General features: G+C 44.1%; 1 protein-coding gene, 1 long non-coding RNA gene and 1 pseudogene across 2 annotated transcripts; 2 read left to right on the top strand and 1 right to left on the bottom strand.

The window, feature by feature from the left end:
- Positions 1 to 162: 162 nt before the first annotated feature.
- Positions 163 to 770, top strand: LOC123039803 (uncharacterized). The gene is made up of 2 exons (XR_006417986.1): positions 163 to 284; positions 426 to 770. It is a non-coding gene; the product is annotated as an uncharacterized lncRNA (long non-coding RNA).
- A 1,526-nt stretch (positions 771 to 2,296) lies between these two features.
- On the top strand, positions 2,297 to 3,455 carry LOC123039802 (uncharacterized). The gene is made up of 2 exons (XM_044462806.1): positions 2,297 to 2,618; positions 2,721 to 3,455. The coding sequence occupies exons 1-2, from the start codon at positions 2,357 to 2,359 to the stop codon at positions 3,308 to 3,310; spliced, it is 852 nt and encodes a 283-aa protein (XP_044318741.1). The 5' UTR covers positions 2,297 to 2,356; the 3' UTR covers positions 3,311 to 3,455.
- Positions 3,456 to 8,328: 4,873 nt separating this feature from the next.
- LOC123047829 (uncharacterized) lies at positions 8,329 to 8,467 on the bottom strand (annotated as a pseudogene).
- Between the last annotated feature and the right edge of the window lie 8,292 nt (positions 8,468 to 16,759).

Genomic DNA, 16,759 nt, shown 5'->3' with positions numbered 1-16,759 from the left:
TATTAATTGTTGGCATGTCTTATTTATAACTGAAATATGTTTTTATTTCTCGGATGTCTTATTAATTGCTGCAATATGTTTTTTCGGGCCAATTAATAGGTACTATTTTATTGCTGGATCTTTTCTGCACTGGATCTCCCTTCTCTCTATATACAGGCCATGTGTTGATAGAGCAAGCATGCATATCTTGTGTTAGAAGAGGATGGACAAGCACACGATTCGCATCTACGGTCTAGCCTTGCTACTGTCTCTCCATCTCCTATGCTCCGCACCTACTGCGCAATGTATGTATGCACTTCCACAACGCTAGAGCTATCAATTCTTTCTCACCTATCATTGTCTAATGTTGATTGTTTGTTAATCAGTCTAAAATGATCAGTTACCATATCTATCAAGGACTAATTCATCTGTTGTTCCATATATAGGTCGTATCATCGGTGAAGAAGACGTGGATGACGAGAAGATCAATTTACCGTATGGACTTTGTGTCAACAATAGACCGTGCAAAGCTGGATGGGTCTGCTTGTGTTGTCTCCTCAATCAAGAGTGCTACCCGTCCATGGATGCATGCAAGAAAGACTGTCTGAAACCCTCTGCCGCTGACATGGTGTCCATGGCAATGACCCGTTCTCCTTTACCTGCCCCCTCTCCCGCCTCTTCATTAGGTTCAGTTTGAGTTGCATATTTTTGACTGCGACCTAATGGATATTCTGTTAAAAATAATTTGGAATAGAAGTATCTAATACATTAGTTGCTGCAGTTTGATTTGACATGTTGCATCAATCTTTTTTTTTGGTTACCAATTATCGCGGGTAACTCTGTTTTTTAAAGTCTCTAAATAAATCACTGTCCAGCGGGGTGAAAACGCACATCCGAGAAGAAAAAAAAAAGAGAGACAAAGACGGGGATGGCGGTCAAGGTTGATTCTCAAACCTTGGTGAAGAGCGCCCGGCGGAGGGATGACCTCCGTCCGCTGTCGATCTAGAAAACTACCGCGCGGAAGGAGAAGGAGAAAGGAGATGGAGAAGAAGAAAAGAAGACGGGAGGAAGAAAATAGAGCACGAATCGAAGGAAGAAAACAGAAGATGGGAACCGAGCTGGGCCGGCCCGATAAGAGAACGAAAGACACAGGGGGGTGGTACGCGCGACGGCGCTATGCGGCGACCTACGCGGTGAAACCTATGTTCCGCTCATCGCGGACAGTTTTCGGTTCCGCTCACGCGGGTGCTGGCCTGGGCCGGCCCATTAATTAGTACGATTTTCCCTTTTTTTTCGTGCGTTTTCTGTTTCTTTTTATTTTTCTGCTTTCTTTTTTACAATCCGAGTATTTTATAAAATCTAAGCAGTTTTAAAATTTGAACAATTTTTTATTTTGAACAATTTTCGATTTGGAACAAATTTTGGTTTTGAACATTTTTTTAATTTGAACAATTTTTGAGTATGAACAAATTTCGAATTTGAACGGAAATGTGGAACTCGAAAATTGTTCAAATACGAAATCTGTCCAAATACGAATCTGTTCCAAATTTGGTTTGTTCAATCCTGGAGGAACCTTAACACAATCCAATCTGAATGTGGTTTCAAATTTGGATGCGGCAATCCAGTTTCATTTTCATACTCCAGTCAGTGTAGTGTATAAGTTTTCGCGTTCGAGTCCCTCGTCCGCACATTTGCTGCTCGCGGCTTCCTCTATAAGAATATGGCCTGGGTGCTAGTGAGCAGGGGTCTGATATTTTTTTTAGTGTATCAGTATCAGTTTCAGTTAGTGTCTCTATCAAAATCAAGGAGTGCTTCAGGTATCAGTTTCAGTTAGTGTCTATCAAAATCAGTTAGTTTCAGTTTCAGTATGAGCTGTAATAGCAGTTCAATTTCAGTACACATACGTACTCTTCTTGTCTGTTGCTAATATACGTACAGAGACATTACATACATACTCTAATTTCCAAGCATATTAATTACCCCCAAACATTCTAAGGAGGAGAGTAGTACAAGGAGCAAATTCGCTAGTTGGTATTACTTGTTGATCATGCCAAGAACTCCATTATTTTTCTGCTCACAAAATCTGTCAACAGTCGACAGCGCGGCGCTATAAAACTCCATGACATATAAAACTCGAGAAGTTTGAAAGCTATACGCCATGCATGCAATCTCTCTCAACTATCTATCCCGTATCCTTTTCTATCTCTTTCTCTTAATTGTTCTCCACGACAGATGGATGCATGAATCCTAGCGATCGATCGTCCTGCTGGCTTGTAATCCACGACAGGATTCCTTTCTCTTATATATAGCAAAGCGGCTCTCCCCCTGGAGAGTAGGAACCAGATTCCATCCATCGATCCATCTAACACCATATATAATGGCAGCGAAAATCCGTCATTCGACTCTTCTTGTTCTACTATTTGTAGTAGCTTTCTTCCTACCCCTGGTCTGTTCCACGGAGTTCGTCCACCTCTACTTCAATTACACCATCGACCCCTACACCAAGAACTACGCAGACTTGAAGAGAATACTGGTGAGGAACCAGCCTGAGCTGCGAGTGCTGACGAGCAGGGCGTTGGCGGTTCGACGCCCCAACTTCTATGACCTACCGGCTCGAGTGATTTTATGCCACCTCAACGGTAAATGAATCCAGCTTAATTTCAGATTCGTTCGCTTTTCGGCTTTTCAGTTCAGTTGTAATTCGACCATCCTCTCTGACTTTTGCTTTATTTATTCATAAGGTGATCTTCCTCAGGACAAGTGCGTGGTCGCCTTCGCAGACGACGATATCTCCGCCATGGGCTTCAGGAACTCGAGCGGGCACTGGCACTGCATAGGAGGCTTCCGGTTCGCGGGCTGTACAGTTCTCCCCTTCGGGGAGAATTACGGCGAGCTTCTCGGAGAGGGTGGCCACGTAAACCTCCCGTTTGTACCGCTCGGGAGGGAGGCGGCGAAAGAGGGAGTGCGCCTTCTGGCAAGCTACTCATACTCCCCCGGCGGGGACCTTGGACCGGCTAAGCGAGGCATGGCCAGGTTCATCGTCATGATAGCCGAAGCAGCCCGTTTCCGGCCCGTCAGCAACAGGTTGGCCAATCACTGGGAGGAAGAGACCAACATGCTCGATGTTGAGGCAGAATTCTGTGTAAACTGGGGAAGAATGTCGTTTTTACTTATTGACTGGGATAAAACAACCGGGCGTACAAGCTGGGGAAGGGGGCATTACGCAGCGGCTCAGGAGCTGGAGCAGGAAACAGGAATTAAGAGCCCAAGAGATGCTTTGCGCGTGCTAGATCTGCTGGTGAGGCCAAGAGGTTATAGTGTCCCCAACTAACTAGAAGACGTACTACGATTCAAGACAACAAATTAGGGTTTAGGGTATGTGTGAGGCAACAAGGAGTAGTACAATATAATGTTCAAGGTCTGTAATGCTGTAATGAAGATTGAAAGAAATAAGACTCTACTAGCTAGTACAATAATGTGTGTTTGTGTTGTTTCTTTCTTCTGAGCATTATAGTGTTAGGCATCCGTTAGTCACCGCGCGCCGCTCCCCGTCCCCTTCTCCTCCTCCTCCTCCTCCGTCCCCTAGCCTGTTTCATATCTGAATTTGTGCTACTCTTGCAATCACAATTGTGCTAAATTAATTTTGTGTCTTATGACTATGATATCCGTTCTACAGCAGTCTGTTTTGGTTTGATTCAAAGCACAAACTCTTAAAGTTTCTTCAATTTATATCATAAGTATTAAAGTTTGGATCAGCAAAGTTCTCGCTTCCAATAGAAACTTATCAATTGATTTAATTCAGCTGTACATGTCTTCACGTGCATCAGCAGAATTATGCGGCGTTTTTCTATATATACCATCCATTCATTTATTCAGGACAAGAAATCTTCAATATAACTGTACGTAGTTGTATTTGATCAAGCTACTGTATTTTTTTCCAGGCATGAGCAGCAGGCTTCATGTAATTGTTTACAAATGCCTAATAACTTGATAGAATGTATCTATTTCTTAGGCGGGGTACTAAGTACTAGTTTCCTTACTCCTTTCATTGACTAATCGCTTCCGAAGGTGGAGCACATGAGCATCTTGTTAATTTGTGTAAGCGTCTCTACCCTCATACAGAGGGCCGCGGTATATTTATATTGATTTGGGAGAGACCCATCTCTCATAGGTTACAACCGAAGAGATATTACAGGGAGGTTTTACAGGAGGGATAAGAGAGAATAAACAGAACAAGATCCTACTCCTATAACAACCCTTGGCGCACAAGGCAGCCTAAGAGGCGTGACAGAATTACATGTTTAACACCTTCCCTTAATCATAACTTAACTAAGTTAAGATTACGCTTGAACTCTTCAAACTGTCTTGTAGGCAAAGCTTTGGTGAACCCATCTGCAACTTGATCCTTGGAGTGAACAAAACGAATTTCCAACTCTTTGTTTGCAACTCTTTCCCGAACAAAATGATAGTCAATTTCAATATGTTTTGTTCTTGCATGGAAAACAGGATTAGCAGATAGATATGTAGCACCAAGATTATCACACCAGAGACAAGAGGGTTGTGCATGACCTATGCCAAGTTCTCTGAGCATGGATTTGACCCAAATGATTTCTGACGTTGCATTTGCTAGAGCCTTGTATTCTGCCTCAGTACTTGACCGCAAGACTGTGGCCTGTTTTCTTGCACACCGAGATAAGATTAGGTCCAAAGAAAACAACAAAACCACCTGTTGAGCGTCTGTCATCTAGGCACCCTGCCCAATCAGAATCAGAGAAAGCACTAACAAGAGTGGATGGTGACTTGCTGAATGTCAGACCAATACTCAAAGTATCCTTCACATATCTTAATATGCGTTTCGCAGCAGTCCAATGTGCAGTGGTAGGTGCATGAAGGAATTGACAAACTTTGTTTACAGCAAAGGAAATATCAGGCCTTGTAAGGGTTAAGTACTGAAGAGCTCCTACCATGCTTTTGTACCTTGTGCTATCATCTTGGCTCAAGGGTTCGCCTTCTTCAAGAGATAACTTCTCTGTACTAGACAATGGTGTGGGTGAGGATTTGCACCCTTCCATGCTAACCTTGCTCAGGAGATCAGCTGCATACTTCTCCTGAGAGAGATGAAGGCCACCTTCCCTGTTTCTCTTGACCTCAATGCCAAGAAAGAAGTGCAAGTCTCCCAAATCCTTGAGAACAAAGTCTGCATTCAAGTCTTTTAACAAGGCTGTTACTGCTGCACTGGATGAACTTGTAACAATAATATCATCAACATAAACAAGCACAAATATGGATATATGTGACTTATTATAGATAAATAGAGATGTGTCAGACTTTGAGGGCACAAAACCCAGTGACTGAAGCTTTGTACTTAGCCGTGAGTACCAAGCTCGAGGGGCTTGTTTCAATCCATAAAGGGACCTGTCAAGTTTGCACACATATGAGGGTTTGTTCTTGTCTTCAAAACCAGGAGGTTGACACATATACACTTCCTCTTCCAGAACACCATGAAGGAACGCATTCTGTATATCTAGCTGTCTGAGACTCCATCCTCTGGACACAGCGATGGACAAAACAAGACGGATAGTTGCAGCTTTAACAACAGGACTAAATGTATCCTCATAATCAATACCGTACCTCTGTTTGAATCATTTTGCAACAAGCCTAGCTTTATAACGATCTATTGTGCCATCTGATTTCTTCTTTATCCTGAATACCCATTTGCAATCGATCAAATTTTTACCTCGGTGTGCGGGAACTAGGTGCCATGTTTTGTTTTTCTGCAAGGCTTGAAATTCTTCTTCCATTGCCTTTTTCCAATGTCAATCCTTGCATGCTTCTTGGAACGTACGAGGTTCACCTGTGGAACATGTCAAACCAAACTTAACTTTGTAATTTGTGTGTTGAATTACCCCTGATCGAAGGCACGTGCGTGGTGCATCAGGAACGGATGCAGCAGCTGCTGGCGCAGAGGATCCTGTGATCTGCTGCAGCAGAACCGAAGCAGATTCCCCCACCAGATCTTCTGTGGCAGATGCTGGTGAAGACACGGGCGAAGGTGGCGCAGAAAAGAAAATCCGGGCAGAGCCGCCACCGGATCGGAATTGGATCCCGTGCTCGCCTCTGGTTGGTGCAGGCGCCTGGTGTAGACCCGCGGGTCCACATCGAACCGCTCGGTCGGGTGATCTGCGGAAGCCGACGCGCGCGTGGGGGAGAGCGGGCCCGCGGCCCGCCGCGTGTCATCTCCAGGTTCGCGAGGCGCGCGTGGCGTGGGTGGGTGGCCTGCAGGCGCGGAGTCTGGGGGCGCTGCCACCCGGAACCTGGCACGGCGACACATCTGACGCAGGCGATCCCGAGGCAGATTCTGGTGAGGGTGATCCCGAGGCGGATTCGGTGGCAGGGTTGTTGCAGCACGGGGGACACATGAAATATTGCTCGTTTGACCTGTTTTCTTCACGATTTTTCACCAAATTTTCTTCTGTTGCCTCAACATCCGACCCTGCAGTACCAGAAGACTCAAGTTCAAGGTTAGGAGGGTTAGTCATGTCATCACAATTATTGTCCCCGTGATGCAAAGAGGTCAAATGAGAAGGAAGAAGTAGGATTTCCTTGCGAAGGAGGGCACCGGCATTAGGATGAAGGTTGGCGAAAGGAAAAACCGTCTCATCAAAAACAACATCTCTGGAGATATAGACACGTCCCTTGGGTACATCAAGACACTTGACACCCTTGTGCTGGGCACTATAGCCAAGAAACACACATTGTGTGGAACAAAACATAAGTTTTCGATTATTGTAGGGACGGAGATTTGGCCAACAGGCACACCCAAAAACACGAAGAGACTTGTAATCGGGTCTAACTTGGAGAAGTCAGTGCATGGGAGTATCATTGTCAATGACACGACTAGGAAGCATATTAATGAGATGAACAGCAGTGAGGAACGCTTCGTCCCAAAACTTTAAGGGCATAGATGCACCCGCAAGAAGAGCGAGGCCTACGTCCACGATATGCCTATGCTTGCGTTCTACGGAGCCATTCTGTTGGTGCGCATGGGGGCAAGAAACATGATGGAAAATGCCAAGTGTTTGAAAGAACGAGTTTAATTTCTCGTACTCGCCACTCCAGTCAGACTGGACGGCAATTATTTTGCGATCAAACTTGTGTTCAACAAGTGCTTGAAAATTCTTAAATACTTGGAAAACATCGGAACGACGTTTGAGAAGATAAATCCAAGTAAATTTGCTGAAATCATCAATGAAGCTAACGAGGTAAGTATGTCTACCAACCGAGGAGGGGGCAGGATCCCATACATCAGAAAAAATAAGTTGGAGCAGTTTGGTAGAAATATGATAAGGCAATTGATGAGATTTTGCCTTTTGACAAGAATCACAAACAGTTTCGATGCTACGCTCACCAACACATGGGAGCTTATTATTTCTAAGCACTTTTTGCACGACATAAAAAGATGGATGTCCTAGTCTAGCATTCCACCTGTCCGGGGAAATTTTGATGACACCAAATACTTGTTTATTGAAGCTCCTGAACTTGGGAAAAAGGGGGTAGAGCCCATGCACGCATCTACCACGATAGAGAATTCTCCGTGTGACCTGATCCTTGATCAAAAATAAATAGGGATGAAATTCAAGGAAAACATTGTTGTCAAGAGCAATGCGATGTACTGAAAGAAGATTTTTGGCAGTTTGGGAAACATGCAAGATGTTTTTAAGATGAATATCACGATGAGGGGTTGCAATAATTGAATGACCAACATGAGCTATCTCCATACCTTCTCCATTTGCATTATGAACTTGATCTTGCCCGGGGTACTTGTCATGCATGGTTAGCTTGTCCAGCTCATGAGTGATGTAGTTGGAGGCACCGGAGTCAGCGTACCAGTTTGTGTCCACACCATAGGAGGCATCCACGGCAGCTGCAACCTTCTTGCGTTGGGAGTTGTTCTCGGCATAACGCCAGTCACAATCCTTCGCAATATGATTATCTTTCTTGCAATTTTGGCACTTATTAAAGTACTCATCATAACATTGGAAGGGCGACGATTGTTGTTGTTGTTGCGGCGCTGAGAGTTGTTGTTGCCGTGCTGATTGTAGTGGCCTCCGCCACCACCGCCGCCGTGCTGGAAGTGGCCACCACCATGCGGATAGGGAGCGCCACCACCGCCGCCGCCGTTCTGGAAGTGGGCGCCGCCGCTGCCGCCTGGACCGCCATGATAGCCCCCACCGCCACCGCCCTTGGGAGGGTTCTGAGAGGGTTTGAGAGGCCCACGACCGCGATAGGCGGCATTGGCAGAAGACTTGAAGGCGCCGGGACCCGTTCCTTGGAACAGCTCGACGCGCTGATCGAAGTTGGAGATCATGCCAAAGAGCTCATCGGTGGAGACAGGATCAATGCGTACATCAAGAGCAGAGATGATGGGCTGATATTCCATGTCGAGACCGGCGATGATGAAAGAGATGAGTTCATCTTTGCCGATGGGTTTTCCTGCAGCCGCGAGTTCATCAGACAGCACCCGCATCTGCCCAAAGTAGGCGGCGGCACTGAGGGAACCCTTTTGGGCATTGGTGAGAGCAATACGGCAGTTGTTGATGCGAGACTTGGATTGGTCAGAGAACATGTTTGCCAAGGCAGACCAGATGGCATGCGAGGTCTCGAGGGAAGCGACTTGCACCAGGACTTCTTTGGAAAGGTTGCGGAGCAAGTAGGCTACGATTTGTTGATCTTGGATGAGCCATGGGGTATGGGCGGGGTTCGGACCAATCTGATCTTTCCTGTCTGAGGATTTGGTGGTGATGGTTCGAGGTGGCTCGGGTAGGATTTCATCAAGGTACCCATATAGCCCGGCTCCCATGATCTGGGAGTGAGCTTGGGCTCGCCAGAGAATGTAATTGGTACGTGTGAGAGGCTCGGAGATGGTGTTGTTCAGGCCGGTGGAGCTGAGTTGGCTAGAGGAGGTGGACATGGCGCCGGAGATGGGAGGATGGGAAGGATGTGGGCGAAAAAAAATTGTGTGGGCGATAGGATGGAGGTGATGATCGCTAGATGAGGAAGAGGGAGGCTCTGATTACCATGTTAATTTGGGTAAGCGTCTCTACCCTCATACAGAGGGCCGCGGTATATTTATATTGATTTGGGAGAGATCCATCTCTCATAGGTTACAACCGAAGAGATATTACAGGGAGATTTTACAGGAGGGATAAGAGAGAATAAACAGAACAAGATCCTACTCCTATAACAACCCTTTGGCGCACAAGGCAGCCTAAGAGGCGTGACAGAATTACATGTCTAACACATCTGCCATTGCTGCAATTTGTAGTGGGAGAATATTTTCTGCAATTCCAGGTTCTAAATAATCGGATGGTGTTGTACTTCTACTCCCTGAACAGTTCAGATTCTATTACTGTTCACTTGTTGATTTGAGTTGCTCTAAACGCAGAATTTGCCATAATTCAGCTGTCAAGGTAAATCCTTGAGCTTGCTATATATGCACTTTTTTTTATATATTTACCTTCATGTTTTCTAATGCAATTTTTCGAATCTCTACTGACTACTCTCTGGTGGAGCTTCCATATTTAACAACAATTTGGCGTTTTTTCTTGCAACAAACCTGGAACAAGAAAGGCCATGATGGTAATGAGGCCTTCCAGTTCAAAACTGATGAGAAGCAAGTGATTGAAAAACTTGACATTAGTGTGCCAGCTTCAACAAGGTGCTAATGAGGTGGCCTTCAGCACCGTTCTGCCATTACATGTAGGATGGAAATGAACCATTAGTCCATTACATGCATGTTGGGAGACTAATTCCTATGTTTTTAATAGGCATTTTAATTAGACCATGCTGATATGTATACTATAGGGGCATCAGCACATGAGGCTATGCCGACATGTATATGTTTTACATACCCTTGATTCAATGGCATAAGACTTTTTTTTTTGCGGGTGAAAAACTTGTATTACTCAAACCATATCAGTGTTACAATCAGCAGAAGCTAGTTCCAGTGCACACCAGGGCCAGAACCTATCCAACGCGAGCGAAATTCACTAAGCTATCGCTAACCTTATTTTGAAAACGGCTTATATGAGTAATACAATTTTCACAAAGAGATAAGAGGTATCTAATCTCTTTTTAGTTTTAACTAAAGAAGCATAGATAGACCTGTCTTGATCACGCCCCTGGACCATCTTGACCGCAACTAATGAGTCCATCTCAATGGCAATCGAGAGCTCGCTTCTCTGGTTCGCAATCGATAAACCCTTCATGCACACACACAACTCTGCCTCTAAAGCTTCCCGGCAAGAGTAAAGCGTCCTGCAAGCGGAGAATATTATACCTCCCTGAGCATCTCGAAGCACCATACCTGCACCAGCCCCTCCAGCTGAATGAGACCCATCTGAGTTGAGTTTGACCCACGCACCTGGTGGAGAAGACCATGGGGGGCGACCATAGGTGTTAATTGAGCTGGTTCCCTATACCTGATGCGATCATATGATACCACTGTTTTATCCTTCTTAGGATCCATATGTGAGTTTAACTTTGTAGCAACTAGAGACTCCAAATAGCTGAGAAGAAATCTCTTGGATACTTCAAGAGGGTGGCGGCTTCTTATGGTGGACAATTTCATTTCGAATGAACCAACAACGCCACAACGTCAACAGAACCATGCATCTTTGAAACTCATGCAAGGGCTCCAGAACATGGAATAACCACTCCTTGCATGTGTATTGAACCTGATCAACGTCCGGAAACTGCCACACATCCGACATATAATACCATAGTTCCCGAGCTCTAGGGCATCGACACAAGGGGTGAAAGTTATTTTCAGGCTCCAAACCACATACCGGGCACACATTAGTAGTCTCCAAGGTTCTCTTGTGCTTACCAAGTAGGCAAAGAATCCGTAACTACCCTCCAAGCAAATTTCCGTACAATAGGGGGTACATCAGTAGACCAAATCAGTTTCCACATACCTCTTCTGCCATCAGGATTACTGCTAGACGCGGAATCGTATTCTCTGTACATTTCCTCAAAAGCGAAGTCATAAGCAGATTTAACCTAGAATTGTCAACCTCTCCCCGGTCCCCATGCTAGGGTATCCTCCTCATCCCTAGGAGAAGCTCTGATTCCGAGGATCTCATCAACATCACAAGGCAGGAAATAGTTCTGTAGTAGCTCAAGGTTCCAAGAACCATATTCATTCAGAAGCTCAGACACAAATCGAGTGCGGCAATGACCTTTGAGAGACACTGGTTTGAACGAGTGGGGTCTTGGAATCCAGTTATCTCTCCAACCTCTTATGCTTGAACCATTGCCAACCCTCCAAACTAGGCCTTTTTCAGTAGCTCGAGTGCGTAGCTAATTGCTTGCCAAGAGGGCGATGCATTCCCAGAAAAGACTGGGTCCTCCAACTTACCCTCTGGGTAGTATCTAGAGTATCTAAGAGGGTTCCATTTAATTTAACTGAATACCTCACCGATGATAATAGAATAAAAATAAGAATAAAAATGGTGATAATGGGTCGTCTTGCCATAGCCCACGTGACGGTGCAAACGAATCTAAGAGGGTTCCATTTAATTTAACTGAATACCTCACCGATGTGACGCATGCCATTATCCAGTCCAACCATCGACGAGAAAACCCCAACTTTTGCATCATTTGCTTCAAGAATACCCAGTCCACTGTATCATATGCTTTTGATAAGTCCAGTTTATTAGCACAGAAACTCTTAGTAGGATCCTTCTCCTGCTTAATGTGATGGATAAACTCAAAAGCAATGAGTGCATTATCTGTTATCATCCTCCTCGGGATAAAGGCACTTTATTCCCGTGAGATAATGCCATCAAGTAATGGTCGCAATCGGTTGACCAAACACTTTGTGATTATATTATAAATGATGTTGCATAGGCTTATAGGTCTAAAATCAGTCAACTTAGTAGGATTCGGAATTTTGGGAATGAGAACAATGGAAGTTGAGTTAACCTCCTCTGGCATTACTCCTGTCGTGAAGAAATCCTTAACATACTTTATGACACTGTCCCGGAGTGTGCTCCAATTGCGCTGAAAAAACCTGGCTGGAAATCCATCAGGCCCTAGAGCCTTCAATGGCCCGATCTGAAACAGAGCGATTGCTATCTCCTTATCACTTAAAGGTTCACATAATCTTGCATTATCCTCATCAGTAACCATGACATGAAAGAGATTCAGAACAGGAGAATAGTTAAGGTTCGGATCAGCAGAGAAAATGGTTTGAAAATACTCATTAGCCATCGTTTTCATTGTTGGGGAACATTGTCGGAAAAAAATTCTATGCACACGCAAGATCTATCCATGGAGATGAGCTATAGATACTTGACATGAAGAAAGCTATATCAATAAACTCAAGTGATACGATGATACGTCTCCAACGTATCTATAATTTTTGATTGTTCCATGCTGTTATATTATCATTCTTGGATGTTTTACAATAATTTTATAGCAACTTTATATCATTTTTTGGGACTAACCTATTGACATAGTGCCAAGTGCCAGTTGCTGTTTTTGCTTGTTTTTTACTTCATGGGAAATCAATATCAAACGCAGTCCAAATAGAACGAAACTTTTTGGAGAATTTTTATGGAGCAGAACACCTAGGATGGGCCATAAAAGTACCAGAGGGGTGCCCCGAGGGGGCACAACCCACCTAGGCGCACCTGGGGGCCCAGGCACGCCCTGGTGGGTTGTGCCCACCTCGATGGCTACTAGCATAGAGTGGGACTAATGCCCTTAAAATCATCCAGAGTATATCCAATAGCAGCATGGTGCTTCTTCAGAGTTTTCAATAATTTCTCTTCTTCATGTTCTGAAAGTTTAGCACTAATAATAACAGGATATATCTTCTTTTCATCAAGATAAGCATATTTAAGAGTATCAGGTAATGGTTTAAGCTCAAACACAGGATTACCCTTGGGTGGAGGACGATCCCCTAGGATTTCAACAGGCAAGTTGTGTTTCAATATAGGCCCCTGTTTAAAGAATATTTCATCTATTTCCCTTCTTTCATTCGTAAACATATCATTTTCATGGTCTAGCAAGTATTGTTCTAAAGGATTATTAGGAGGTATGGCAATGGAAGCAAGACCAGTGATTTCATCCTTACTAGGAAATTCTTTATCATGGGGTTGTCTACGGAATTTAGCAAAATTAAATCATGAGGCATATCCCCTAAACCAACAGTAACAATATCCTTTTCGCGGTCTATCTTAGCATTAACAGTATTCAAGAAGGGTCTACCAAATATAATGGGACAAAAGTTATCTTGTGGGGAACCAAGAACAAGAAAATTAGTAGGATATTTAATTTTCCCACACAAGACTTCAACATCTCTAACAATCCCAATTGGTGAAATAGTATCTCTATTGGAAAGTTTAATAGTAACATCAATACCTTATATTTCAGCAGGTGCAATATCATGCATAATTTCTTCTTTTAAGGAATGAGGTATTGCACTCGCACTAGCACCCATATCACATAAGCCATGATAACAATGATCTCCTATTTTAACACAAACAACAGGCATGCCAACAACAGGTTTATGTTTATTTTTAGTATCGCGTCTAGCAATTCTAGCAGCTTCATCACAGAAGTAAATAACATGCCCATCAATATTATCGACCAAGAGATCTTTAACCATAGCAATACTTGGTTCAACTTTAATTTTCTCAGGGGTGTAGGTGTTCTAGCATTACTCTTACGAACCACAGTCAAAGCTTTAGCATGATCCTTTATTCTAACAGGGAAAGGTGGTTTCTCAATATAAGCAGTAGGAACAATAGGATCAACATTATAAGTAATAGTCTTTTCTTTACTTTTAATAGGTTCTACTACTTTTACTTCAATAGGAGGATGATATTTAAACCACTTCTCCTTAGGGAGATCAACATGAGTAGCAAATGATTCACAGAAGGAAGCTACTATCTCAAAGTCAAGTCCATATTTAGTGCTAAATTCATGAAAAGCATCGGTATCCATAAAAGATATAACACAATCAAACTTAGGTGTTATACCTGACTCCTTGCCTTCGTCGAGTTCCCAATCTTCAGAGTTGCATTTAATTCTTTCCAATAAATCCCATCTGAATTCAATAGTCTTCATCATAAAAGAACCAGTACAAGAAGTATCGAGCATGGAGCGATTATTGAGAGAAAGTGAAAGATCGAGGATGTCGCCTAGAGGGGGGGTGAATAGGCGCTTTAAAATAATTATGGTTTAGGCTTGAACAAATGAGGAATAAACCTAGCGGTTAATTTGTCAAGCACAAAACCTACAACAACTAGGCTCACCTATGTGCACCAACAACTTATGCTAAGCAAGATAAGTAACTATGTGATATCAAGATACATGACAAAGAACAATATGGCTATCACAAAGTAAAGTGCATAAGTAAAGGGCTCGGGTAGGAGATAACCGAGGCACATGGAGACGACGATGTATCCCAAAGTTCACACCCTTGCGGATGCTAATCTCTATTTGGAGCGGTGTGAAGGCACAATGCTCCCCAAGAAGCCACTAGGGCCACTGTAATCTCCTCATACCCTCGCACAATGCAAGATGTCGTGATTCCACTAAGGGACCCTTGAGGGCAGTCACCAAACCCGTACAAATGGCAACCCTTGGGGGCGGTCACCGAACCCGTACACTTTGGCAACCCTTGGGGGCGGTCACCGGTACCCGTCAAATTGCTCGGGGCGATCTCCACAACCTAATTGGAGACCCCGACGCTTGCCTGGAGCTTTACACCACAATGATTGAGCTCCGAACAACACCAACCGCCAAGGCACCCAAGAGGAACAAGCTCTAGAGTGCCCAAACACCCAAGAGTAATAAGCTTCTCAAACTTCACTTCCACGTATCACCATGGAGAACTCAACACGATGCACCAAATGCAATGGCAAGGGCACACGGAGTTCCCAAGTCCTTCTCTCCCAAATCCCACCAAAGCAACTAATGCTAGGGAGGAAAATGAGAGGAAGAACAAAAGAAGAACACGAAGAACTCCAAGATATAGATCCAAGGGGTTCCCCTCACTCAGAGGAGAAAGTGGTTGGTGAAAACGTGGATCTAGATCTCCTCTCTCTTTTCCCTCAAGAACTTGGAAGAATCATTGGAGGGATTGAGAGTTAGCAAGCTCGAAGAAGGTCAACAATGGGGGAAGAACACGAGCTCAAAGGATAAGGTTCATTGGGGAAGAAGATTTTATAGGTGAGGGAAAATCCAACCATTATGCTCACAGCCCGCACAGAGCGGTACTACCGCTCGACCTTACGGTACTACCACTAGGGGTAGCGGTACTACCTCAAAGGGTAGCGGTACTAAAAAATACATCCGTGCCTACCACCGCTGGACTTGTGACGAGTTTTTGGTCCGGAGCGGTACTACCGCTGTAGTAGCCGCGGTAGTACTGCTCTGGGCGGTAGTAAAAAATTACATCCGCTCATGTCCGCGGTAGTACCGCTGCAGCCATTTCAGAACACCAAAACTACCACAACTTCTCCAAACGGACTCCGAATTCATCAAAACCAAGTTTGTTAGAAAGCTAGCGACAAGGCCTAACACAATCTTGAAAGAAATAACAACAAGAAGGAAATTATAAAAGGACCATAAGAAAATGGTGAGAACCCTTCCTCGAATAAGACTGGTAAAACCTCCAACACCGAAAACGCAATAGAAGAAGCATGTGAACTCCGTTTTTGATGTACTAGAGCTTGTCACGAAGATAACCACAAGCTCTAAAACCTCAAAAGAAAAGACAAATAAGAATCAAGAAAGATGATGCAAGGATGTAATGGTTTGAGCTCTCGACAAACGATACGGTCACGCTACTCACTTGAGAGCCTCCCTTTATAGTACGGCTATCGATCCTATAACCCGGTCTCCAACTATCACCATGAGATCGGTAAAATATAAAACCTATCAAGGGCAAACCTTTGCCTTGCACGAAGTCCACTTGATCTAGATGATGACGATCTTCAATCCCTCAAGTTGGACCACCTTTCTTGATTTCGTTGGGTCGATGAAGACTAGATGATTGCTCCCCCATACTCCACTATGGGTGAGCCACTCTTCGGCACATCTTCACAAGTCCATTGACACCACGATGGACAGCAAAATTAAAGCACTTGATCTCTTCGTGATGCTCCACTTGAACTTGCGCACGACAATCTTGATGACGATCACCACTTGATGTCATCCTCTCCATTGGTTGAGTGATATCTTCCTCTTGACGCGAGCCCATGAACACGTACTTAACCCCACATAGAACTCTCACATAGACCATGGGTTAGTACACAAAGCACAATGGACAATGCTTACCATAACATGGGATCACTTGATCCCTCTCGGTACATCTTCTACGCTTTGTGAGTTGATCAACTTGATTCACTCTTGACTTAGTCTTGATCAACCTTAAATATTTCCAACTCTCTTCATTTGGATGATGTCTTGAAGGTAAACATGAATGATCACACAATCTTCTTCTTCAAGACATGCTTGCAATAAGCTCGACACTCACATGACCAATCTTTGGATAATTCCTTAATAGCACCTTGGTCAACTCATAAACTCCTTGAAACCAACACATCGACTTCAAGAAAAGCCTATGGACAAATCCTTCAAATATAACTCAAGACAACCATTAGCCCATAGAGATTGTCATCAATTACCAAAACCACACATGGGGGCACTGCATGCCTTTCAATCTCCCCCATTTTGGTAATTGATGACAATCACTTTCAAGAGA

The sequence above is a fragment of the Triticum aestivum genome, chromosome 2B (genome assembly GCF_018294505.1).
Source record: "Triticum aestivum cultivar Chinese Spring chromosome 2B, IWGSC CS RefSeq v2.1, whole genome shotgun sequence".
NCBI classification, from domain to species: domain Eukaryota; kingdom Viridiplantae; phylum Streptophyta; class Magnoliopsida; order Poales; family Poaceae; genus Triticum; species Triticum aestivum.
This window is presented reverse-complemented; position numbering and strand designations above follow the sequence as displayed.

What these genes read in the sequence shown, in the direction of transcription:
- LOC123039802 (XM_044462806.1), top strand. Translation starts at nt 2,357, where the DNA reads ATGGCAGCGAAAATCCGTCATTCGACTCTTCTTGTTCTACTATTTGTA. An exon ending in GATTTTATGCCACCTCAACG is followed by an intron (nt 2,619 to 2,720) that starts GTAAATGAATCC and finishes TTTATTCATAAG; the next exon opens with GTGATCTTCCTCAGGACAAG.